This window comes from Cyprinodon tularosa, unplaced genomic scaffold (genome assembly GCF_016077235.1).
Source record: "Cyprinodon tularosa strain WSP-4 unplaced genomic scaffold, ASM1607723v1 ctg36, whole genome shotgun sequence".
Classification (NCBI taxonomy): domain Eukaryota; kingdom Metazoa; phylum Chordata; class Actinopteri; order Cyprinodontiformes; family Cyprinodontidae; genus Cyprinodon; species Cyprinodon tularosa.
This window is the reverse complement of record NW_024039074.1, coordinates 1179681-1205753: the sequence shown is the minus strand read 5'-3', so window position 1 is coordinate 1205753 and position 26073 is coordinate 1179681. Positions and strand designations below refer to the sequence as shown.

Below are 26073 nucleotides of genomic sequence, written 5' to 3'. Positions count from 1 at the left end.
TGGAAAACTTTTAAATACTTTCTTCCCTCTAATCCTCCTGCGTTGATTTTAACAGATCTGACACACGACGCCTGCTGCGATGTACAGAGGGAAATCCTTTTATCAGCATAACAGCTGACAGTGATGAACGCTGTGGCTGATGGCCGTACCGAATCACTGGTTAGAGGAACTTAGGAGCACAAAGGCAAGCAATAGAAGGATGAGCAAAAACAGGAGAGAAGGATGATAAAGGAATAACGTCAAAGACAGAATAAAGGAAAAGATGAATAGAAAATAAATAGTAATTAGCACATGAAAGGCTCCCACTTTGTTACTGAAGATTGGTTCAAAGGAGGAGGAAGAAAAGGAGAAAGCATTTCACTTCTCCTTCCAGTTTTCCTGCCTTTTTGCGCTCCTGGTGGAGGGCCAGCATGCAGGAAAATCGCCAGCAGCTATCTTAAAAATGTCAGCCCATGTTGGCTAAAACATTTTAACATAGCTTGTTTTGTTAAAATAAGTTTGGACAGAAGGAATATTATGTTGAGTTGAAGCCAGAAGACAAGGACATTACATTTCTCCCACACTGCAACAGAACGTAAGGTTTTTTCCTGCAACAGAAAGCTGAACAGACCTATCTGTGAAGGAAATATGATGCTATGGATAATTTTTCTACGGAGCTCCTGGATGGAAACAAAAGATCATGATCAAAACTTCAGAATACCTTCAAAAGAAAATGAGCTTAGTTTGAAATTGATCCTCATTTAGTCATTAAACAAAACTGAAATTTGACTATTTTAAAGAAACTACCTTATTGTTGCCATCTAACAGTTTGACATCCATCTTAGGAAAGCTTTCTACACAACTTGTTTTTTTTCTTGCATGTTTAGCCCATTTTTAGTGTTATTATATGATTAGTGTTTTCTACGTCTGCTGCCAGTCTTTTGTGTGTTTACTATGTTTTTGGCTGTTTTCAACTTTCACTTCTGCTTCATGTTCATGCTTTTTTTTTACAGATGGTGTCACAGTACCTCCAGTACTCCCTGATACACGTCAGGGTTCATGGTTTAATCTTTGATGATAAGCCAACCAGTTCCTGACGCAGTAAAGCACCCCCACTCTAAACCACTGATATCGAATATTATATATTGAATCACAATGACTCTTAGGCAGGCCTGATGTGATTCAGTTATATTTAATGTTAGCAACCTAATGGGGGATTAAACATATAGATTTGGAATTAAGTATATAAAAAAAAAAAGCTTGTCAATTTTCACTATCATGTCCTGAATGACATGGAAATACATCAGTGTATTAAGAAGAAGCCAATTCAGCTGTCCCAATTCAGTTATGTTGGTAATCTTTTTCTTATTTATCATTCTCAATGTTTTTTTTTTTATGTAGTTAATGGTTAATGGCATTTAAGCAGCCTACAAGTCAGCCAGAAAGGTAACCCACCTCTCCATCTTTGGACTCCAGCCGTAGCTCGTTTCTGCAGATGGCTTGGATGTCTCCAGCCTCAGCCAGGATCTGGATTCCTTTCGGTGCCTCCATCAGTAAAGAGCGAGTGGGAGACTCCAATCTGAAAGAAAGAACAGCTCTGTTAGAAACCATAAACTTTGATCTCTGGATGTCATCAAGCTTGTCTCAGCAAAATGCCTACATTCATCTTTTAAAACACAAAACATGTTGTAAACCACATTGGGGTTGAAGAATATCCCAAACTGAAATTAACGTACATCACTGAGACACTAATCCATCTTTGGAGCAGACTATAGCTTTCATTTCACTGATAACTACAGTCCATTTCAAAGAATATTAATCTTTAAATTTTGTTTGTTTTGGTTTTTTACACTTTGGTTACATTAGAACCAAAAGCTTCAATGAATTTTGTGCTATGAAATAACAAAAAAAGGTGCGATGTAGAAGTAAAATTACACATTTTCCTCACTTTTTAAAATACAAGACAAATAATGAAGTTTAGTGTCTACCCTCTTTAACTTTTGATAATGCAACAAAAAAATCCAGAGAAAAAAATTCCACTGATCACTTTAAGTGATTATCCCTTCTGTTGTGTTTTTTTTTTTGGGATATGAAAGCCTATTGAAAAGGTTTGATGCAAATATTATTTTGATTAATTAGCTGCTTTTGAAAACACATCATTACTAAATTTTATGTATTTAAAAAAATAGATCAATACGATAAAAAAATTATATATATATATATATATATATATATATATATATATATATATATATATATATATATATATATATATATATATATATATATATATATATATATAATATAAGGAGTGAACTATTCCCCTGGCTCAACACATTAGAGAGCCAGTTTTAGCTGCATTGACCTGCAAATACTGTATTTAGTCCTTATATCTGTATGACCAAGACTTTTAAGGATATGACTTAAAGAGGAATCACATCATGAAAGGTGCATCAAAGGAGATGGAAATGTACCAAGGTGCTAGTTTACCGACTGTAAGAAAAACCTTGGACTACTCAAGAAACACAAGAATCAATGTCAAAGCAGACCTTCTAAGCGAGAAGCCGACCAAGCTGACTCACCCATCAGGCAATAAAGCCTGAGTTTGACTGCTCCACTGATGAACAATGAAAGGTAAGATGAAACATCCGCATAGCAGCTTCATTTGGCTTGTTACTAACTGTGATGATAATCATGCCCCTCCACTTGATAATACTCACTGTAAAATGATTGTTGGCTCCCTGCAGTTTTTCCCTTCATTTATATTAAGAGTTGGACTCTCACTCGGAATTCAAACCGAGGAAGATTTATGGATTTAGGTCTTATTAACGCGGCCCTGTTTGAGTAGTACAGAGGAAAGTATGAGAGGAGTGACAGCTGAAAAAAAGAAGGGTGAAGGTCTAAATTAAATCTATAATCTTGTTTTATTAACCTTTGCTCTCTCCTAACAAATATGTTTGAAAAGCCCTTGACACATTATAACAAGAGTTCTTGATGCCGTAATTAATTTAAACATTATATTTTAACTCAGCCTGTACTAAAGCTTCTGTGCTGTGTTTTTAGCTGAACAGGCATGTGCAGTTTTTCAAAGTGGAGCTACTTGGTAATTCCTGGGACATGACATAATCTAGTATTAAAGCTAACCAAACAGTCAGCTTAGCACGTAGACTGCAAACTGAAATATAGTGCCTTGTGAAAGCATTCACCCCCCTCAAATGTTTACCACATTTCAGGCTTTAAGCATAAAGATAAAAAATTGCATTCATCAGACACAATCATTGAGTGCAGTAATATATATTGGATGTTTAAACTTTAACAAATATAAAACTGAAAAATTGGGTGAGCAAAAGTTTCCGCCCCATTGAGTTAATGCACCACCTTTTGCTGTGTTTACAGCTGCAAGTTGCTTTATGTACATCTCTATCAGTTTTGCACATCATTTGTGCAATACATGTCTGATTGTTGTCTTGGCTGCATCTCTGATCAGTCTTCTCTTTGTTTGAGCAGAAAGTTTAGAGGGACGGTCAGGCCTTCGCAGATTTGCATTGGTTTGATACTCCATACATTTCAATATCATCGCTTGCACAGTGCTTCTTGGGATTTTTAAAGCTTGGGAAATCTTTTTATATCTAAAACCAGCTTTAAACTTCTCCACAACAGTATATCAGACCTGCCTGGTGTGTTCCTTGTTTTTTATGAAGCTCCCTGCGCTTTAAACAGACCTCTGCTTCTATCACAGTGCAGCTGGATTCCTTTTATTATCATCAGTCATTTTAAGTCAACATCGGATCAATCAGAGATCCTAAAGGGGTTGTTTAATTTTGTATACCACAGTCTTCAGTTTTATATTTGTTAAAAAAGTTTTAAATATCTATTACATTTTGTTCAACTTCATGATTGTGTCCGGCTTGTAGATGATTCTTTACAAAAAAAATTATTTTTACGCATTTATGTTTGAAGCCTGATATGTGGCAAATGTTCAAAAAGGTCAAAGGGGAAGAATACTTTCACAAGGCACTATATTAGCTTTGCTATTGCAAAATTACTAAACAGACCAAAAAAAAAACAAAACAAAAAAAAACAATCAGACGCTAAAGCTAACTGCACAGACAATGAAACACTTCGTAACATCAATTCAAAACTGCAATCACATGCTAGTACTGCTGTGTGCCCATTAAATAAGATGTAGTGAACTGCAGGGATTTCCTGTTAACAGACCCTCCTATCATAGCATATACTAGAAGGATGTCTGCTATAGAATCTCCAGCTGTGGTGAAATTCCCTTGTGCAACTTGCAGTCCCTTATCTCCACTGAGGGGAAAAACTCCCCAGATCACTGGGAAGCATCTTCTTCTGTACCTCATGAAAAACATCCTCAATGGGTTCTCTTTGTCGTACCAGTGATGTTGTTAGCCATCAAGAACATCCAGATGACACCTTCTTCCCAAGAGAATTAATCTTTCATGTTTGATTTTTTTTTTTTTTTGCACGGTCCAAAGAAGATGGTTTTGGCTGTTGTAGGGATGCCTTTAAAGACTTATAATTTTTTCTCTACAGATACTGACTAATAGTTCTAAGTTATTAAGGCCCTTGCTCATGCTGAAGGTCAAAGATCTCCCTTTGAAATTAACTGATTGTTTTGCCGCCTCGAATCACACAACTTTGCTCCTGCAGTCCAAACATCATATTCAAAGACAGAAAATACTGCAACTGTGCTCGGTAGAGAATCTGTGCGAAAATGAGATCAAATCAATTTTAAGAACAGGATTCAACTTATTGTGAGTACTATTTTTAACCTTTAGATCAGCTAATGATGTATTTAAACAGGTGAGGATTAGAAGCATTGAGTCATTTTAAAGACTCTTAATGCTAAAGATTATAATGGGAAACAAGTTTGCAATCTATCTAATGAAAAAAAATCTAAACACTAAAGGCTCTACAAATATGTTCCTCCTTGTTACTAAGTAAGTCAGGAAAATATATATTAAATCCAAACAAAGCAGATATGTTTTTAGCATTTTGAGATGTGCAAGTTAAAGAAAAAGTCATTTTGCTCTCATCTCTTCTCGTTCTGTAAGGTTTCTCCTCTGGAAGTGAATTTCTCTCCAGCTGCCATTCTCATTAACTTTTTCTTTATGACCCCAAAGAAATAATTTTCTTATCTTCATTTTTATGTTATTCCGGATGTCTTTATTTTTATTTTATCATTATATTAAGTGATTAAACAAAAATTTATCTTGTTAAGTTTAACATTTTTAGTCATTTAATAACGTGTTCTAGCTTTATATTTCATTTCCATGATGTCATCTGTGTTACTTTTACAACTGGTACAACCTCATTTCCTCTCAGCGATCAATAAAGTTTCATCTTCCTCTCTGACCTGTTTTCTTCTCCGCTTCATTCCCCTTCATATCATTTTTTCCCTCCTTTTCCCCGCTGCTGCTTCTTATCTACAAGCAGGATCAAAGGTTAATAACTTTCCACGCTTCTTCCTCATATTGTTCGTCTTCAGATAACAGCGAATGGTTTTTAATGCTGCAGATACTGTAGATGTGCACCATGTGAAACATGCAGCTTTAATGCTCCCTGCCTTTGGCTAAATGTGACTTACTTCTCCTTGATCTACCACCGTCTTTTACTGCATAAGCACAGTGGTTCTTAAATAAATAAAGGATTTACACATCACTTCTGCAAAAAAGGCTTGTCTGTGTTTTGCACAATTAGATGCATAGACCGATGAAGTGCTGAAAAAAACCCAGTTTATTCCTTTTCTGATTTTTCAGGTAGGACAAGTATATCTGTCTTAAAATCTAAAATACCATGTTTTTAACTATACTTTCATGATAAAATAGTTATGGTTTCCTTGGCAGGAATTGCTGCCATCAAATTTTTGTGATAACAGGATGTGCGTTTCACATCAATCTGCTCCAGTATTCTTGATAGAGCTGATTTAATTCATCCTTATTTCTGGGTTATAGAGCATAAACTCCTGGTTTGAGGTCATGACATTGGATCTCAACAGGATTTAGATCCAATGTCCCGCTGAATAACTTTGGGACACTAGAGGTTAACAGAGGTCACTAATTGTTGCAGGACATTCTCCTTTACTGCTTTCTACTAGACAGCAGAAAAATCATGCTTCCATGAATGAACCAAAATCATCCAGGTGCTGCAAAAGAAAAGCAGCCCCAGATCATCACACCACCACCAGCTTATGTGGCTTCTGGACTGGTCTGTTCTCCCTTCTTTCCTCTGGACAGTGGCTTTGCTGCATCCGCTGCATGTCCCGCAGGTTCTGCAACAGCTTTTTGCCTGCAGCCATCAGACTGCTGAACTGCTAAACTCTAAACAGGACTCTGCATCACACTCACAACGTTATTTTGCACTACCAACATGGCTAAAACTTCTATAATCCTTTTAAACAGGACACAACTCAATGCTCTATGTCAAGCACCATTCTCTTACACTGTTTACATGATGATCACTGCACTTTAAAATGGTATTGTTGATTTCACTGTTGTAAGCTGCTCATTTCATTGCTGTAAGCTGTAAGCAACATACTTACAATTTTATACACTTGCTATAGACAGTAGTCGAGTTCTATAAAAATAAAAAATAAGGGGGATGGTGGGATTTTCTTTTTTTTTCGAAGCATATAGCCTAATTAATTTAGTCTATTAACCTAAATCAATATGCATGGTACTGTATACAGTAGTTGTTACATGTCAGGTATGCCGGTCATTGACCTTAAAGAAGGTACTTTACAGTAGAACTGCAGTCAGTCCCTGGACTGGCATGGCTATCACTGCCCTTACATGGATAGGGACTAATGCAGAGGACAAATTTCCCACTGGGATCAGGTTCATAGTCATAGTAAGCCAATTCTTTGATTTTATTTATTTTGCTAAGGCTACTTGTAAGCCCACAGCCCCCCAAATGTTGAAAAGGCGATATTATTGCCATTACTGTTGATATAGAAGAAATTTTATTTCATTCAGTAATACATTGTCTCTGGGGATGTGTGTGTGTGTGTGTGTGTGTGTGTGGGGGGGGGGGGGGGTGATTTAAGAAGGGGCATGATTTTTTATATTTTTTTTTTTAGAAGAAGGATGCCAACCCAACCCCCCCCCACCCCCCCCCCCCCCACCCCCCCCACCCCCAACCCCCCTCAACTTGATTACTGGGTGTAGACAAAATGACATTAAAGTTTTCCAAGGGGAAGTTTTTGTCTAATGTTCTTTTTCTGAAGTGCAGCTACATTTATCCCAGATGTAACATGTGACAGAAAACATGCCATTCAAATAAGTCTCATCTGTTATGTGTTGATGCACTTAAAGGCACACTATGCAACATTTTTCAGTTAATTAATGTGTTCCATAACGTTTTGGATGATTAAATGAGTCATTTCAGGTTGAACAAAGGTATTCTCGGCCGCCCTGGTGGTCTGTGGGGGAAATACCGCACTTGCAATTGCAGGAGCACCGACCCGCACCCACAGGCTCAGAAGTCTCGTGAGAGTCAGTCTTGCTTTACGGCGAGAACTGCTACATGCCCCCAGTTAAAAGCATTCTCGTTGCTAGCACAGTGGCGATCTTTGTGCAGTTATGCTACGTTCACATCGGACGCAGCAAAATCGCGTCTGCTGCTTCATTTTTGCTGCTTGTACCAGTTAGTTCTGACGCGCGGCTGAAGCAGCTTTGCTGCTCTGGCTGCGTGGTGCAAAAGTGTGTCTGACGCGCGTTGGGCGGAGCTTCACTATCCTTTCTCTGCCTTGCTGCTATATTTGCTGTGATCATTTGGAATAAAGTAGTTTTAATATGTGTTTAAATGAGAAAATACACCTGAAAACATAATCAGTGCAGTCAGTTCATTCAGATTATTATCCTGCCTTCAATATTTTTTCTGTCGGAGCCGCTCAGACCCCCACATACCAGCGGTGCGCCGACAGTAGGAATCCCTTCATCAGCAGCCTCTGGCCAGGTCACCTCCTCGCGGATCACCGCGGCAGCTGGTAGGTGTTTTTCATCTAAATAATCCAAACTGCATATTCTGCTGGCAGATTTCTGCATTTTAAGTTATTTTAGGCATCAATAAACTGTTTAAGAGGAGTGATCATAGCCTCTGATCATCAGCGCTGTGTCTCTCTCCCTTCGTCAGATGATTAAACGCGCCCGACGCGCTGCTTCAGCTGCTCAGACGCGCTGCGCCTGCTGCTCAAAACGCGCCGCGGGACCTTTTGCTGCGCCTTGACGCGCGTCAACCATTGACTTTGCATGTAAACTCGCTGCTTCTGTCGCGTCCAGTGTGAACGCAGCATTAGTCATTCGTTGCGTTCGCCTGTCTGCTAAGCTCAAAACAACCGCGCCTGGCTTGACGGAGAAACCAGGAGAACAGCTGTGCATATTTACGACAGTGCACTTTTACTTTCGCCCTCTGGGGGGAGCCTCGCTGGAAAATCAACACCGGTTGCATAGTGTACCTTTAAGTCAGAAAATGTTTATAAGGAAAATAGCTTGTCTCCTAAAGTTTTTCATATCTACTTTTATTTATATCAAAGAAATTCTTCTCTCTATTGCATGTTTTCAAACTACCTTAGGTCCAAGATAAATGAGAAAGAAACTCAAATGAAAGCACAGTGAGATAAGGGTTGATACAAGATCAGTAATGGCAAAATACAAGCTTTAAAAAAACAATGTGGCAAAGGTATATAGTGAAAGAAGTAGAAATGTGTGAATACAAGCAGATTGAAAATGGAACATAAAGCTTGTTAGTAAAAAAAAAAAACAAAACAAGAGGGGAGGTCCTGGAGCAAAAAATGGTCCTGGAGCAAAAAATGGGGAAAAGAGAAGAAAACTACCTGAAAGCAGCCTTGATTTAACCTGTGATTTTGGATGCAACAGCCAGATCCATCAGCAATCTTATTGTTAAAAAGATAATCCAAACACTTTTGTGCAGTTCTGGCTCATCTTGATGAGGTGCAGCAAAGAGCAGTTAAGGTGGAACATAGTGTTTCCAGGTGGAGGTGAAGTTCACCCCTGAGTTTTCACTTCTAATAGGTCCTGAAATATGTGAACTTTTGACCTTTAAAGGAACCTCTCATGTTGCCATTTCACAGTAATTACTGTACTCCAGTTTTAGAAATAAAAAAAAAAAAGATTTCATAACTTCATCTGTCTGTCATTAATGACCGAACGAGAGAATGAAACTAGAAGGGTTTTTTATTCACTGTTGTAATAAAGGGAGATTGGAACCAGAAAATATCAATGGAGTTTAATCTCAAGTAAATAAACTCTTTGGAGATGCTTCAGCAGACGACATGTCTTCCCAAATAAACTCTGGCCCAGGAAACTTCATACTGGATCCAAAGCAACTTGGATTCTGTGTCTCAATTTTAGATGAAACACAAACTTTATCTCAAAATGACTTCTATAAAACAGTCCAGTCCTTTTTCACTTGATGTTTCAGAGGTCTTCTCTAGTTTTCCTCATTACATCTGCGTGGTGGCTTTGGCAGCGCTCTAGTCTATTCCTCAAGAATCTCTGCCCATTTAAGGCAGCTCATCAAGCTCACTTTTTATTTTTCACTAAACTCTCCATTAATGCTTTGGCTGTCAAAGTTTTAAATCAGCAGTGTTCCCCATTACTGTGCTGGCCATAGCATTTCTGTGCTAGAGGAGCTGAAATGGAAAACTGTCCATTTGCAATAATAATATTAATCCTGGAAACTTATCATCAGATGTGAAACCCTCAAAGGCTTTCTTGAAAGAAAACTCACACCACAGAAAAGCAGCTTGTTACAATCAACGGATGATCTATCTGAAGGACAAGAGCATGGACCCCACATCAATGAAAAGTCCATGATTTAAAGTTTTAACTTCAGTGTTATTCTGAATGGAAGAAATATGAAACTGTGACCATGGAGCAATCTGCAGTGTTTTTTGGCCTCAGTATTTAGTCCACAGAACCACTGAGGCATGACCCCCTTAATGCTCATTAATGTTGAGTTTTCAGGGTCCCAGTGCAGACCAGAGGAATATAAAATGTTAATAACACAGAAAGAATCAGAATGGACACTTAAAAGAAATTAAAGCTAATTCCTAATCCTGTCTCTCTATCACTTTATAATGTCCTTCTTTCTTCTTTTCCTTCCACTTTACCTACTGCTGTCCTCTCTTTTTAATTTTTCTTCATTCATTTTTCTATCATTCTACTCCTTTTCTTTCTTTCTTGCCTTAATTCATTCCTTTTCTTTCCTTTGTGCTCTTTTCCCTTTTACACTCCTTAACTACTTCCTTTGTTCACTTGTGCCTTTTTTTGTAATTAAAACTTTATTTAAAGCTGAACTCAAAAGATCAACATCCACTTTTACAAAGCAATTAATTTTCAGATTCATTTTTCAATGGACAAAAATACTGTTCTAATTTGAGCCTAGGCGGAAGCACAACTGAAGAAACTCATTGCTCTCCTATATCCACCTGCGACACAGCCAATCAGCTGTGAACCAAGCCTCCACGAAAGCCAATCGGCATCCAAAGTTCATCTTAAAAGGCCTCCGATACGCACTTGTCTGCGCCTGTGGGCAGGCGGCGGATGCACTGTGTGACTTTATCCAAATGACACCGTTTCAACTCACCTGCATCCCCTCCTCCACCATCGTAGCTAAAACTTCATCAAGGTGTCATTCCTCCCGGACTCATACTGCGATCCCTGTCTCATTTTAACCATTCTGACAGAAGACCGCCATGTTGAGCCTGGTTCTGCCAGAGGTTTCTTCCCAACGGGGAGTTTTTCCTCTCCACTGTCGCTTCATGCTTGCTCATCATGGACAGGTTCTCTCAACCTGTGTTATCCAAACTGGACTTCCATTTTCCAGGTCCCTGAGTGAAGCTCTATTATCAGCTCACACAATCCACTGGATCTCCCCATAAAGCTCAGCATACCGTCTCGCTAACCAGCAGTCTACAGACTGACCAACTTCATCTATCTCCACTCCACCACCAGTTTCAGGCCTGGGGGGAAACAGCCCTATTCTTTGCTCCTGTTCATGCATATCTATCAAAATTCAGTGCTATGTTTCCTGCCGGCAAAAGAAAAAGTAATTGTATCAATACATTTCTACTAGTTGTCTTTTCTCTTCGTGTGAGTTTTTCAAATTGAAAAAGAGTTAAATTGGGCATCAGGGATGCATATAAAAATTTAGAAACTATAGATGTAGATATATAGATATAGAAACTATAGAAAAGCTGAATTTTTGCACCTTTAACAGATCCTGAAAAGCAGGTCATGACATAGTTAAAATTAGAGATACAACAATAAAGTATTTCAAGACATTTCTGTCAAAAATTAATTTTTTTCAATTTCTTGTTGTTTATTCAAAAGGTAGACTTTTATCGTAGTCAACTTTAATACAGAGAAATTGATGTAATTCACCAAAGAAAGGCTCTAGTCATTGAGAAAAGAATTATCTCTAGATTAAGATTCTATTCAAAGTTTTTACATTTTAACTTTGTTTTTTCTTCTTATCACCTCACAGCTCTTTTCAGCGCAAACACCTTTCCATTGCATATTTGCTTTCCAGTTCACATTTACTTTCCGGCTTATAGCTTCATATATTTTCCTTTTATCGGTGATCAGAGTTAGTAAGGATATAAATCAAGCTACGTTATCGAATTTAGCCATGCTGTAGTTTCACTTTCCCAAAGACGACTGACTGATGCAAGGACACATCCTGTTGACAAGACATTACCACACAGATGGATATGATGGCTATGGCTTCAATAAAAGAGGCGTCAGCTCTGGGTGGGATGTGTGTTATTATGTGCAAATGTCTGTTGTTACTTTATCCCCAAAGAGGATTTGGATGCTTGATTGCTACCTGCTATGGGTTTACAAAGATTTGAGAAAGATCACATTTAGCAACACTCCAATGAGTTGTCTTGTCTTTCTTGACATAATTGGCCATTTTTCATCTTCAACCATCTTACTGGCAGCTAAGATATACAAGCTGAGGACGATGAAGGAAGAAACACTCGGATGCACAGCAACAAACTGTCGATTATGTAGATGACACCACGTTTGAGTGTTCAGGAATGAACCGAACTTTGTTAATGGAACTTTCTTTGTGAACTTAGTGTTTGAGATAAAATAAAAGAAAGCTGCAGTGAGTGATGATGATTTGTTCATTTTGATGAAATACTGTCATGTTTGTCATTCAGGTCTCTTTTCTAAACACTAAGGAGAAAATATGCAGCAGCAGCATAAGAAAAATAGCACTACAGTGTTCCTGTATTTTGCTTAATTTTATTAACTGATAAAAAAACAAACAAAACACAAACAGGTGAAGTATACCCCACAGAGAAAACACAGTCACTAAATTCAAATTTCCAGGAGCGCAATCTGAATGTAAAAGATTTTTTAAACCAATATTGTGATTCCAATTTATTGTGAATTTGCCTGCACTAAGCAAAGGGATGTAGGGGTGTAAATCAACGGTTTCAGTTTTTCATGACCTTGAATGTCTAGAGTGAATTTTTGCAGAACCTTCACTCTAACATTTGTTTGAAAAAGTTCTTACTTCTGTCACATGCATGGATCTGCATGTTAACTGCATGGTATCTTACAATCTATGTGGCTGTAAACCCACTCTAAGCATATAACCGCCACCTAAAGGGCTGGAGTTAGAAATTTGGTGTCTGGTAGTAAAATGCAATGTGACTAAAACTAAGTGCCTTTGCTATTTAAAAATGTTTGCTAAAATGCAATTATATTGCAAATGCAACTAATTGCCCAGCCCTACCAAAATGCAGAACCAAAGATAGAGTGTCAGCTGTTAGTTCTTATGCCCAGCTAATCTCACAGAGGAGTTTACATTCAAGATCAAACAAATATTTCTTAATAGTTTAAATTGACTGTGCTATTAAAACATGATTGTTTTAGGTTTGCAGTCAAACCTTCCTTGCATTTTCCAGTCATTCTATTCCTTTTTTTTTTAATTATCACCTTTATTTTTTTTTACTTATTTTTATTCTCTTTAATTATTCGTACTAATTATTTATTGGATTAACTTTTAGTCTTTGAAATGTAATTTTCTCTTTGTTTCTTTTTCTTTTTCATGAAAAGCAGTGTGAATTCTCTTGCTATTGCAATATGATACATAAATTGCCTTCATCCACCAATGTGCCTTGGGGACATCATTTGATAATTTGTGCACCTTCTCATTAATCCAACAAGTTCTTCTCCTTATTTGGTAAATGTATTAAAAGCCATACTTATTGTCATTGCACATTTCAAAATCAGAACTAAAGTACACATGAAAACCAACACTCAGTTTTAGACTTTACACTCACAAACTTCCACATGCATAGGTTACCAATTCTGCAATTTGCGCATTTCAATATTATATGTTCCTTAGTCTGGTTCACAAAATGCTCTGGTAGTTATGCCCCAGATAGGCTATTGTGGATCCTTTGTGGTAGAGGATTGACTATGAAAATGTTCTGAAAAAGAGGTTTTTGTAGATTCTTTATTTTAATGATCCCACAAAGAAACTTCATCCACAAGAGCTTCTCTGGGCAAATCTTATTTTCTTACAACCATTTTAAGCAAAAATAATTTCAACAAACTAACAAAGCTAGGGAACAAGTAATATTGGAAGATCCTTCTTCAATACGTACAATTTCTAGTGATGCTTTTCAAAGGTCTAAGAGACCTGTCCCATGGTTTAATTAGGCTTTGTTGTCCATTTGGCTTGCAGGTGCCAACACAAGTCAAGCTTGTTTCATTTTTGGACTTGTCTCCCACTAGTGGGCTTTTTGAAAGTTAGGAAATAGGAAAATGAATGCATGGTAAATGTTCTGCTCTTCTACATGGTAAGGGCCCACTTACATTAGCCAGGTGGATTTTTCATTTTATTTTAATTGAATCAGGACAGTGCGTGTGCAAACGCTCCAACATAATAAATATGCCAGAGCGCTAAATTCCATCCGTTGTTCCATACACCAACAGAGTTGCTGAAGTTCTGACAGAAACTTTTGGATATTTGCATTGGTCACAGGGCTTTTTCAGCAGATATCAAGCATTCAAAGAAAGTTAGAAGATTATTTTTAATACAAACACCTGTCCATCATAAACATGTCCCACTATGAATCAACCTAACAGCACAAACGTGTTCTACATATGGCTTGATTAATTCAAAATGCTTTATCAATCCAAAAGGGAAATTAAATAATGAGGTAGAGCTGATCTCAAATCAGCTCTATGAATTAGAAGTCATGTACTCTTTGTGGGGGTGTATAAATAGTGTTCTGGTAACTCATTTTGAAATAACCTGATGTTATCAGGTTAGAAAGTCATTTTTTCAGTGGTGATTTTAAAATACAGATGCCATTTTTAACCTGTTATGTGAAGTTATACTGTAGATTTCTTTACAGCGTCTAAGAAAACTAAAAACTAATGATGCATGATAATCCTTGGTATGAACATCAAACATTAATTGATATGGATAATTTGATTTCTTAAAAGCAAATATCTTTTATATCCTCCAATTTTCTTATGTTTCCAGTTAACTGTCAACTTATTCCATCTCCTCCCTTACAGTCATCAAATTCTTTCTCTCTTTTTTTCCCCGGGTTTCTCTCCTGATTGACTGTCATCACAACTGACAGCACAGCCAAGAGAAAGATGATAAACAAGACATTTACATCAGAGAAATGTCCACACCTCACCCGTGCACATAAAACGTACGCTGTAGGGGGATGAAGGGATGGAGAGAACCACAAAGCCAGTTAAAAATGAATTAGGCTGATGCCTGTAAGGGAGCTTAGAATCTGCAAAAAAGTTTTCACATTAAAAGAGAAATTTCAACATATTACAGTTATATGAACCATTAATCTGCCCTGAGAAAAAGTAGGCTGCAGTCAATTAGGATTTATGTTTCAAACTAAACTCAAAGCAGAAACATGAATGTATTACAAGGTTGTTGTTGATGGAGAAAAACTGAGGCAAGTCAGTGAGGCGTTAGAAAGAAAAACACCATCATTGATGACGGATATAAATCAAACAAATCTGATTACTGCAGATTTGTGTTTACTAGCTACTAGATTTGGATTTATCCATTTTGCATTGTTTTGTTTCTGCCAGTAAAAAATATATATTTTGTTTTTTTCTGTGACACTGAATCCGTTATTGTCGGCGTCCACAGATTTGTTTCTAAAAGTACAAAAATTGTTTTGTCTCTGGTTATTATTCTCTTCTTTCTCTCTCTTGTTTCTGATGAATTTTATTTTCTAAGGTTACTGCAGATATTTGTTTTCAATCAGGATCACAGATTTTATGTGTTATGATCTTTTGTTTCTTTCTTATGTTACAGCTTGTTTTTTACAGCAAAAAAATTTGATTTTTGTTGCTGAAGACTGAGTTGTTTTCTTCTCTGAAAAGAGAAAAGTTTGTTCAAAGCTGAACATATGCTGAATCCTACACAGCACAGCTGTACAACTGTTTTATTATCTTCTTTAACCGATAGGTGTGAAAATTTGCAGCTGAATCAACTCTGGATATATAATGGACCGAAAAAAAAAAGAAAATTTAAAGCATTTAAACAACATCTGTCAGTTATTCCTTATTTATGCTTATAAGGGATTTATCACCAACAGCATGAGGTACAGAAATAGTCTTTGGCTCAACTATTAGTGCAAATAGAGAAGGGAAAAAAAGATCAAGCAGCCAACTAAGCAGTGATTTAATTGGCTGTGTGTATAATATAAACCTAACAGTAATTGATGACTAAAAATAACATTTTTAACTGCATAGAGGCTAATGTCAAAATAATTTCCGAAGCAATCCATTTTGTAACTTTACATGCATTTTTTCTTCCTGTGTCTTTCCTGCTTTCAATAAACTATGTTTACTGTTTGAAAGCAATATCCTGTCTAGTAATGCTCAATCTGGAGGGACAAATGAGGCTCGGCTGTTTCCTTTCCTTAAAATACACACTGCATGAGGAAACATAACCGTAACGTATGCTTCTCATTGCCCGTTTCACTTTAAGAAAACATTCATTTTCGTTTAAATGTGGCATAATAAGCTTTACCTTTGCTTTTTTCCATGGTTAGCGGAGAAAAAAAAATTGGAGGCAATAACTAATGAATTACTGGCCCATAAAAAGAAAGTATTGACCTCCTGAAAGACCAATTTGATGTCTATTAATTGTGTTTTCCTTTTATAGATTGGCTCCATAACCTAAAAAAGAAATACTGGGATCATTAGAACAGAAAATTAATAAACTAGCTACTACACAGTGGTAGTAACTTGTCTTATGACTTAATTTGTTAAGTGAAATAATGCTGCATTATTTATTCTCTGCACTTTGTAATAGTGCTGTGCCCTTTTATAGCAAAAGGGACCAAGATGGTTTTCAGTAGTTTCTGACTCCTGAGATCCTCTTAGGGAATGGAACTTAAATATTAAACATATTTAAAAATATATATTTATTTTGTAGTTTTATCTTGTAGAAATGCATAGATAATACATTTACAATAATACAATAATAGGTAAATAATATCTTTTAGAAGCATTTGTTTTATTTTGTGTACTTTTTATATCAAATTTCATTATTTTGAAATAACATTCAATATTTTTATTTTGGTTCTACTCTGTTTTCTTTTTCTTCCTGTTTATTTGCCCAAGCTTTTGCATTGCTTATATGTTTTTTAAAGTGAAAGAGCAAATTTAAAGTTATATATGGACAATAATATATGAGCTTAATCTACAAGCCTAATGTTTTGTAGTTGTGCGTATAGCACACTGCTTTCTTGATGGAAAAAAACAAAAATTTTTTAATGGAAATATGCTACATGGATGTATAGCAGCTTAGATACTGTGGGTGAACTACATATTTGTTTGATCTGTTGCTCTGCTAGAATTGCTTTTTAGCCAATGATAGAAGTCTTGGATTCAAGAGAAAGAATTAGTTTGAAGAAATAGGGAACAACACCATCAATGTCTTAGCTATTCATAATAGCTCTTACAGTAAGTAAACAGCCAGACCATTAAGTCGAATTCATCTTTTTAATATGTAATTAGAGTGGCTCAGGTTATCCAGAACTATCTTTATAGTTATGTTGCTATAGGCTTAGACTGCTGGAGGACATAGGGACAATTTTTCATCATTCTGCTTCATTCTATCTCTATTCTCCCATTCTGCAGAATTTGTTAGTTAATTGTCTAATGTTATGCTCTCTCTTTGCTTTTTCTCATAGAAGCTTTATTTGGTCTGTTCCTGTTTGGCTGTGCAACTATCCTGAAGAGGGATGTCGGCTTTGCAGCTGCCATCATAACGCCTTTATTTTTGGACTTTTGTGCTTGGCCTGTTTTTCAGTTTACTCCTGTTTTTCTGACTACAAAGTTTCCAGAGGTTCGACAGATACCTCTGTATAATGCTTTGATAGATACATTTCAGTTAAACCTTTATTAGCACAAAACAAGCTGATTATAAGGGTAAAAGCAAGACAATGCACCTACCATACTGCTTGCTATGAACAGTGGGCTATTCTGGTGACACATTTTGTTGGCACAAAGATCTTGATGCCTCTAAACAATTGAAATTGAGTCCACTACTTGAATAGAATGAATGGACTTGATGTATAAAGTGTATTCTTATCCTGTATAATATATTAATAATCGTTGATGATATTCTGTGTAATTGGTTATTCTAATCTCAATAAAAAGCCTCTCGTCCATTCATCTATAGCAGTCATGATATGTGAACAGAACCCTAACTCACCGTAGCTCCTTGAACGGCTCGGCCCTGACGTGTGGTGTTTCCACGGATTTGCTGAACACTGCTCCTTCAGCCCCTAAAATCACAGAACACATAGTTAGACAGAAGGCTGCGTCAATTGAAACCAAAAACCCCTCCTGTCTGATCAATGGACATAATCTCTGAGACTCTTCCAATCCATACAGCTCTGGTCAATGTTCACATTGGCCCTCAGCTTCTAATACAATAAGACATAAGATTGACGTTCTTGGATAATATGAGGATCCATCGTAAAAAAAGTACAAAGAAACAACAAAATCCAGACACATTTTGAAAGAAACTTTGGTCTACTGGGCTTCAACGCTTTTGATATTACCTTTAGAAAATCTAGTTACTCGGGGCAAAGAAAGGCGCTGAGAGCCTAATTTATTAAAGGGCTGTGAAATTCTCCTGCCATTCAAGATGGAAGAACACCAGACTTTGCCCTTCCTTCTGATTCTCAAAGTGCTCAGAAGGTAGGACTAGTGACAGACTATAAGAAATGCAATCATACACAAAAATACATGTGGCATCCACCCCCCCACCCTCCCACTTATGGTTAAACAGCCTCCTCATTCAAGACCAAAATAATAATCCAGCTGTGTTCAGGCTTTACTGTTCAGCATAAAAAGTTTACATTTCCTTTTCACTGTTTACATTTCCTTTTCCTTTTAATATATTTATATATATATATATATATATATATATATATATATATATATATATATATATTTTTTTTTTTTTTTTTCCATTTTTTTTATTTTTTTTTATTTCACGGTAGCTGATATGGAAGTTCCAAATCTCATTGTATCCGTTGCAGAATATAATGACAATAAAGGCTTTTTGACTTTGACTTTTTGAAAAAGGTGTAAAATGCTAAAGTGCTAATTTTGGAGAAGCTGACTGCCATTTCTATTAGGCACCTGTCTGATGGCTGTCTTAGCAGACACCCTGCTTGATTAACCAGCTAACACCAGCTTGGTGTTTGTGTTTTCTTAAAGGGTGAATTAGAAAGTTGAACGAAGATTAAAAAAAATAATTGTAAACATTTTTTTTTCAATTTGCCTTCAGCCTCCTTGGTTAAATGTTATGCAGAACAGCTGCTGCTGCAATCTTTTCGGGCTTGTTCCCACCAGTGATAAACATCTGAAAATTTAAATTTTTCCTTACCAGCCTTAAATATCCCGACACTGAAATTTATTGCACTTTTTAGCAAATTGCTTGAAATAACACACTATCTTCAGATTATGTATTCAGATTATGTGGTGACAGAGATCTGAAGATTATTCTTTGGAAAGCTGTTGGAGATATAGGACAGAGACAGCGGAAAACTGCTGTTGCAGTCACTGGCATTGAACTGAGTCTAACCTGAGCTGATATGCTTCTCTCGTTTTGCTTGATTGCAACGAGGTGCAACATAAGAGCGCTGAAGGAAAACAAACACACACAAAAAGAGGGTAATTGGCTGGTCCTTCACCTCGAGGCTCTGATTGACTGCAGTGCCAGGGCAGCCGGCGCTTCGGGTATACCCAACCATTCAGTCACATCAAATCAACTAAGCATCAGGTGAAGATCAATAACCATGACTAAATGCAATTCTAAGCATTTTGAGCAGTTGCCGGGAGTCCACAGACCTGCTACTCAGTTTTCAACAGTAAGATGGAGAACATAATGCTCCAATCTTTTAAATATCAATGCTTGTTGTGGGTCCTCAATTCATGTATCAAATGGGGTGTTTTACAGCTTTAGTCCAACTGTGTCAAGACATGTCATATTCCTGACATTTCTATTACACCTTGACAAACTGTGCTTAAAGGAGGGAAACAAAAATGATTTATGTTGAATGTTTGAAACGTTGAAAGAACAAAAATAAAATTTTCATGGTCCAATGTTGACCTACAGTAACTTCTAAATCCAGTGGTAGCAGTACGCATATTGTAATATCTCACATGTTGTGCTGTGGCTTTAGAGGTTAAGGGTATAGCTTTGGTGTGGGGGTAGTTTAGGAACATTCTGAAGGTGGTGTTGTAAGGATTACGCACAAGTAAGTAAAATGAGAAGAAAATTCAAAGACCTAATAATGTTACAATGGATTTAGGGCACTGAATTTTTATAATTTTAACTGCCTCAAGATTCTCACCCTTTAAATTAACACATACATTATATAATAAGCCACAAAATCAACTTTCTACTGGTATCTATCTAAAAAAAGTTGACTAAGTATTTGCGGTGCCATAGGATGCACATTTTAATTTGCAAATTGAAGAAATATAAGCAGCTGCTTTATTTTTAGAAAGTTTTGCTGTAAGCACAATTTATAAAATAGTCTACTGACTCACAATTAAATGTTTTTTTTTCATTCTGTCAACACCTGCACTGAAACGCTTGTGGCAGGACAAGTCTGACATAGTTTGCTGTTCTTTAATTAAACAGGTGTTTAATGGGTGTCATTCTCTGAAGACCTGGGATATTTACTGCCTTGCTCCTTCGGGGTAGCTCTTTGTAATACAGATAAACCTGTCAAAAACTGGGGAATATAAAATATCTCTATGCAAATCCATGTTGTCGCTTATGTGAAAAAGATAACTCCTTATTCACTCACAGGCAAAGATACTTCCGTTCCTCTTTCTGTTCAAACTGAATAGTGTAAGCGAGTTTTGAAAAATGCCACGTCAGAACAAGATTTTAATCAAGTAGAACAAGCTATTGCTCGTTAACATAGATTTTACAGTATTAGAATGTATTATTTAACATGAGAGAAGCACAGAAAAACATTTAAGCTAGCCTATAAAAAGCTCATATAAAAATATAATTGATCTACTGTTTTAGATACTAGATTAAGGGGGTGTAAACTAGCTGTTACCATATTTGGATTGATGGATGGATGGATGGTTGATTTATCCGATTGTAGGTTCTAGCTTCCAAAGAAACTAAATGATGCCTTTTTATTAGCCGAAAGCAATAATGATCACAACAGTCACAAAATCTTTAATTACATCCCCGAATATTGTGAATAATGTATATTAATGTTTTGAAAAGAATTTGATGATATTCTATTTGCATGTGTTCTAACTACAAACACTATGTGGGAATTCACTCAGGGAGTTATTTGAAGATAATTTCAGATCCATTTATCAAACTGTTAACTCAGATGTCTTTTTTTCATCTTAAGATTTGTCCACAATCACACTCCATCAGTAAAAATGCAGATATTTTAAGCTCCACTGCATCCTATAGTAGAATTCAGAGCCAGTGGAATGAGACAGCTCCATTCATGTGCACCTCCGGTGAATAAAGTGTGATTTATCTGATCCTCTGGATCACACGGTGCACATGAATAGCGAGCAGGAAGCTGCAATACGTCACAGTACTGACATGTTGGCGGAGCGGCTGGGGCTGAGGGTCAGATGAGAAAATAAATGATACCATTAAAGATTAATGTATCTGCTTGAACAGCTGTGTGTCTGTGTGAATCCATGTCCATGTTGAGGTGTTTATGAGGTACTACTCCTAGCAGGGCCAGATATCATCAGTAGAGGCTTGAAGCATCTAAGAGGTGATGAAATACAGAGACATACACGCCACAAAAGAAACTCCCTGCAGGAATAATCTGGGTGATTGGTTGAGGCTGTAGACATGCATGAGCAGCATTGGCTGAATACCAAAAGCCTTTGTTTTTTCTGCCGTCATTCAGAAACATAATGCGCAATCATGAGGGAATAATTCTGACATTTTATCATTTTGTTCACCTTCGCCAGTCTTACCAGCAATGAATGCTATATAAACATATAATAGACATATAATTAGATATACCCCTATTTTACTGCTCAGTTAAATATGGATTAAAGGTAATGGCAGTTTGTACCATCTATATTTTACAGCTGCAATAATTGATAGAAAGACTGAAGTATGGTGTCTAAGTAAAAACTGTTAGTCAGTGTTACAATATCTTTTGGGGGTAAAACAATTAAAATAAGTCTAAGTCATCATTCTTGTACCAAGGCAAAAACAGGTAAAACTGTGTTTCTGCATTAAATCTTGCAAAATGGTTACAATTTCAACTGTAGACTACTTCAAGCTCTTTCAACTTTACTACATAACCAGAAATCTCTTCTAATGAAATGTGTTTGCCCAAATGACTGCAACCTCTGAGTGAGGTAGGACCCTGGCACTCTAAAAGCCTTTACCTCTTGAACGGAGTAGGCAAATTCAATCATTAACCATGTGTCGCTGATGAATGAATAAATTCAAGACTCTGCTGCTAAGAGGGGAAACTATAGCCTGAAATGAATAATGCATCCTAGAGGAAGCCAGCATAGCAAGGAAGACTGAACAAGTTTAACAAAAACATCCACTTAGATTTTAAAGAGGATAATTAGCAAATAAAGATCACTGTGAAACACGATTAATATCCAAAACCAGGTAGAACTTTGAAATGTATCCGTCTGTCGTATTAGACCATTTATTATTTATCAGTCTAACAGTGCCAATTGTACCGACCAAGCTTGCCAATCGAGTCATCATTTATCAATTTAGTCAGTCCATCCATCCATTCATCTATGAATTTCTTTATCATCACATCAGTTAAGACATTTAATAGTCCATCCATGTATTCTAGTTGGGCAGTATTAGGGACAACTAGAACTAGAGTCTAGTCTACTGAGTCTAGAATGGGTAAAAACGAATAACAATCGTATTAACTACCTGAACGATGATTTAGAAGGTTTCACTTGGTTCAGTTTTAAATTCTCATGATGTTACCCTTTTCCAAGGATTACAGAAAGTTTCCATGAAACTGAAGATAATAACTCTAGCTGCCTTGGTTTCATATTTAGGCTCTGTACTACAGTAGCGTCCTGGATTTTAATGCATACTTTTGATGTAGAGAGAACAACTGGGTTTGATCATTTATGAATTTTAATGTGTTCCCTGCATGCAGCAGCAGGGTTATCATTAGCAGTCAAACAGAAACCTGCAGTTTGTGGCTTATGGTTAACAACACAGAGATACATGGAGATGTTTTTAGGAACAAGCAAAGACTCCTGGAACTTTTTAACCACAAAGAATTTAATCTCAACCAATCCCCAAAGGTAAAAGATGATTGATTATCATATCAGGGACCTGTAACCTTATAAAGAAAGTCCACACTTCTCCAACACTTCTCTGCTGGGAGCTCAGCAAATCTGTGCAGCTTGTTCAGGTTTCCAACCATGAAATTATGACTGCTGACTAGACGTCCAGCAGTGTGAAACCCACTCTCCTCCTGTCAGAGGAAATTCTACTCTCCATGCTGCTAGATAAAAAACGATTTGCGATGATCACTATGTTCCACACTGATTTGGGGATGAAGGGTAATTTTCTGTCATGGTGTACCCAATTTCCCTCAATCTTTCTCAACCATCTCCTCTGAAACTTGTAACTGCCTCAATTTCCTTGACGGAGTCTGAGAATGCAACAAGGAAAAGTTCAGTTTGGATTCTTGGAAACAGAAAACAAGATTTAAGGGGAGATATTCAGTTTTAATGAAATTAAATAATACAGCTTTACTTTAACATAAATGTAAATAAAATTGTTGATCTTTTTTTTTTTTTTCGGTGCCCTTTTTAATTTATTAGTTTCCACCTACAATGAAAACTAATGCAGAGCACGTTTGTTTTTTACCAAGCCCTGGCTCAACTAGCATGATGCAGGAAACAAACCTCACCTCCAGGGATTTAATCATATCTGGGTAGATCGTATAATGGAGTATAAAGTAAAAACAAGGAAATGTGGACTCTGTTTCTACATAAATGAAGGTTGGTGCACAGGTATAACAGCATTAAAGAAGCTCACATCGGGAGTTTTCCTTGTTTGTTTTGGTTGATGTTTATATTCCACCACAGGCCAGTGTTAGTGAGGTGTTGCTACACCTTGCTGACCAGCTAATGTATGTCAAAAAAAAGAGAGAGACAAAATAAGAGCTACAACGTAATGGAAGTAAATGGAGAGTAGACATGAATTGACTAAAGGTTTACAGGGAGTTAAAAATCTGCTAATTGCAATTGGAGCTAAAGGATAATTGAACTAAAACTGAAGAAAAGTTTACCTAAAATAGAAGAGTAGGTAAAAGTACATGTATTAATGAAACAATTTAGATTTTAGCTAATGGAGAAGTAAGCATAACGCCAACAGAGACTTGAGCTTAAGGGTAATGGAAATATTAGGTATTGGCCAACATAGTTGATAGAGCTAAGCTAATGGTTAGAGAAGGGTTAGTTAGTAGTTATGTCTAATAAAGAATTCAGCTAACAGATGTGTTAAAGGCTTACAGAGAGTTGAGCTAATGTTGATATGCCTCTCTCTTACTGGCTGATGAAAGAATTACAGAATATACAAATTATATACTGTAATTACCTTATTTATGAACATTTAGGACAGAAAATAATGACTTTCCTTGCTTTTGAGTTGGTACCAGTGAATTGAATATGTTTAAGGATCTGGTACTAAGAGAAATAGAAATATAAATTAGTCACACTCTGAAATATTTGAAATATTATGCAATTTAGCCTGGATTACTTGGAGAAAAATACAACTGAGAACAGAACAACTAAAATGCACACTCTGGAGCCCAGTTATCACATCAAAACCGCAAAGTCCTTTAGGTGAGTTGATAACTTTCTGAAGACAAAGAGACCTGCCTCCCACAACCCTGCAGGTCCAGAAGGTTTAATGTTCACCCATTTAATATTTTTTCCCTTTGCTCCCTATTACCCACCTCTCACTTTCCATCATTTCCTTGAGCTCATTCCCTGCTGCAGAGTCTATAATATTCTCTTCTTTTAGTATTTCAGTCAGGCTGGAGGTGTAGCTAGCAGCCCTCTCTAATAAATAGCCATTGCTCCCTGCTGAGACATTTTGCCCTTTTTCTCTCTACAGCAGGCTGTGAGGAAATCAGGAGCTTTTATTAAGGGAGGTAATTCTGCACCTAAACAGTAAGTTAGGTTTCCAAGTAGTATGTCTAACCACTAGATTAGCAAAAGTAAGGAGGGAGGATTTAGTTTAGAGAAAAAAGCAGCTATTTAAAAGATAGGTTGTTGCAAAGTAAAATCTATCACATGCTGCATGGAGGTAAACATGTAGGTAAAAGGTAAACATTTACCATTAATTGTATTCCTCCTTGGCCTCCACCTTCTCTTTTTATATTGCCTTAGAATGCTTACAAAGCATATTGTCAACAACGATCGCAGCAAAAGCAAGTGATGACATATCAGACCAGGAGGTTTCACCAGTGAGACACAACTCCATCATCTACCCCTGCCTGCACCAATTGACAAGTTGTCATCCTGTGTTGAATAATACAGGCAAACAACAAGCTGCTATAACACTTCTGTGAGGGAATGTGACACTTTCACAGGATTATGATGCAGTTTATAATGTGGCTGCAACTTGTGGGTTGGAGGTTTGTTTTGACTTTTGTAGGAGAAGAGAAATATTTTTAAAATAAAAATCTTGCTGCAGGAAATGTCAAAGCAGTCTTTTCTTAATGAAAAAGGATAAATTACTTTAAGAAGTTCACTTCAATTCTGTCACAACTACCCACACTGGTTTGATTATGATTTGTGTCATTCCCTTAAGCTGTGGTGAAAAAGTCCTTTCGTTATACACATTGCTATTATTGTATTTCAAAGGGATGTTGCTATTTATCCAGCGATATATTGACAACTGTATATTGAGCCTGTTTAATGATATGAAATCTCTTTTAATTTCTAAAAGCTTTAGTTTAGGGGTTGCTTAACTTTTCTGAACAGCCTTTCCTTACATATTCTTTTTAACGCTCATGTAACTCTTTTTAACATGTCAGCCCTTATGTCCTGATCTCCAAGTCAGTCGATGCACAAGCAAGGACTCAGATCGATACCTCGCACTCCTCCGCCTTCACTCTTTACCACTTTAGTTTACATCCTTCCCTCTCCATGTTTAACTTGTAAACATGAACAATGACAGGGTAGAATGCCCTTTGCTGCTTTTTTTTTTTTTTTTTTTTCCCAAAAGTCAGGAATATTATACATTTTTTTGTAATATTCTTTTTTCAAGGTTATTTTTAGGCTTCAGTTGCCTTTTATTTTTGTTATTTTTGAAAGTAGGTAGAAAGGAAATGTTAGAAGAACAATTATTATGATGTGATGACACAATAAGTCACAAAAACAACATGGCAGCAGAAGGAACTGCATGGACATGCTAATGGTCACTAACTAAATGTAAAAAATATTCCGTCACCTCATGAATAATAAAAAAAAAATGTGCGTCCACGTCCACCTACTT

At 36.7% G+C, this 26073-nt stretch overlaps 1 protein-coding gene across 2 annotated transcripts in view; it reads right to left on the bottom strand.

Moving 5' to 3' along the window:
* sgcd (sarcoglycan, delta (dystrophin-associated glycoprotein)) overlaps nucleotides 1-26073 on the bottom strand; it is a 376854-nt gene that overhangs the window by 4288 nt on the left and 346493 nt on the right. For both annotated transcript variants that reach the window (XM_038295797.1, XM_038295796.1), the window contains 2 exons: nucleotides 17758-17830; nucleotides 1435-1558 (listed from right to left, as the gene is read on the bottom strand). In XM_038295797.1, the coding sequence (XP_038151725.1) occupies nucleotides 1435-1558; nucleotides 17758-17830 (197 nt within the window). The remainder of the gene's footprint in view (nucleotides 1-1434; nucleotides 1559-17757; nucleotides 17831-26073) is intronic.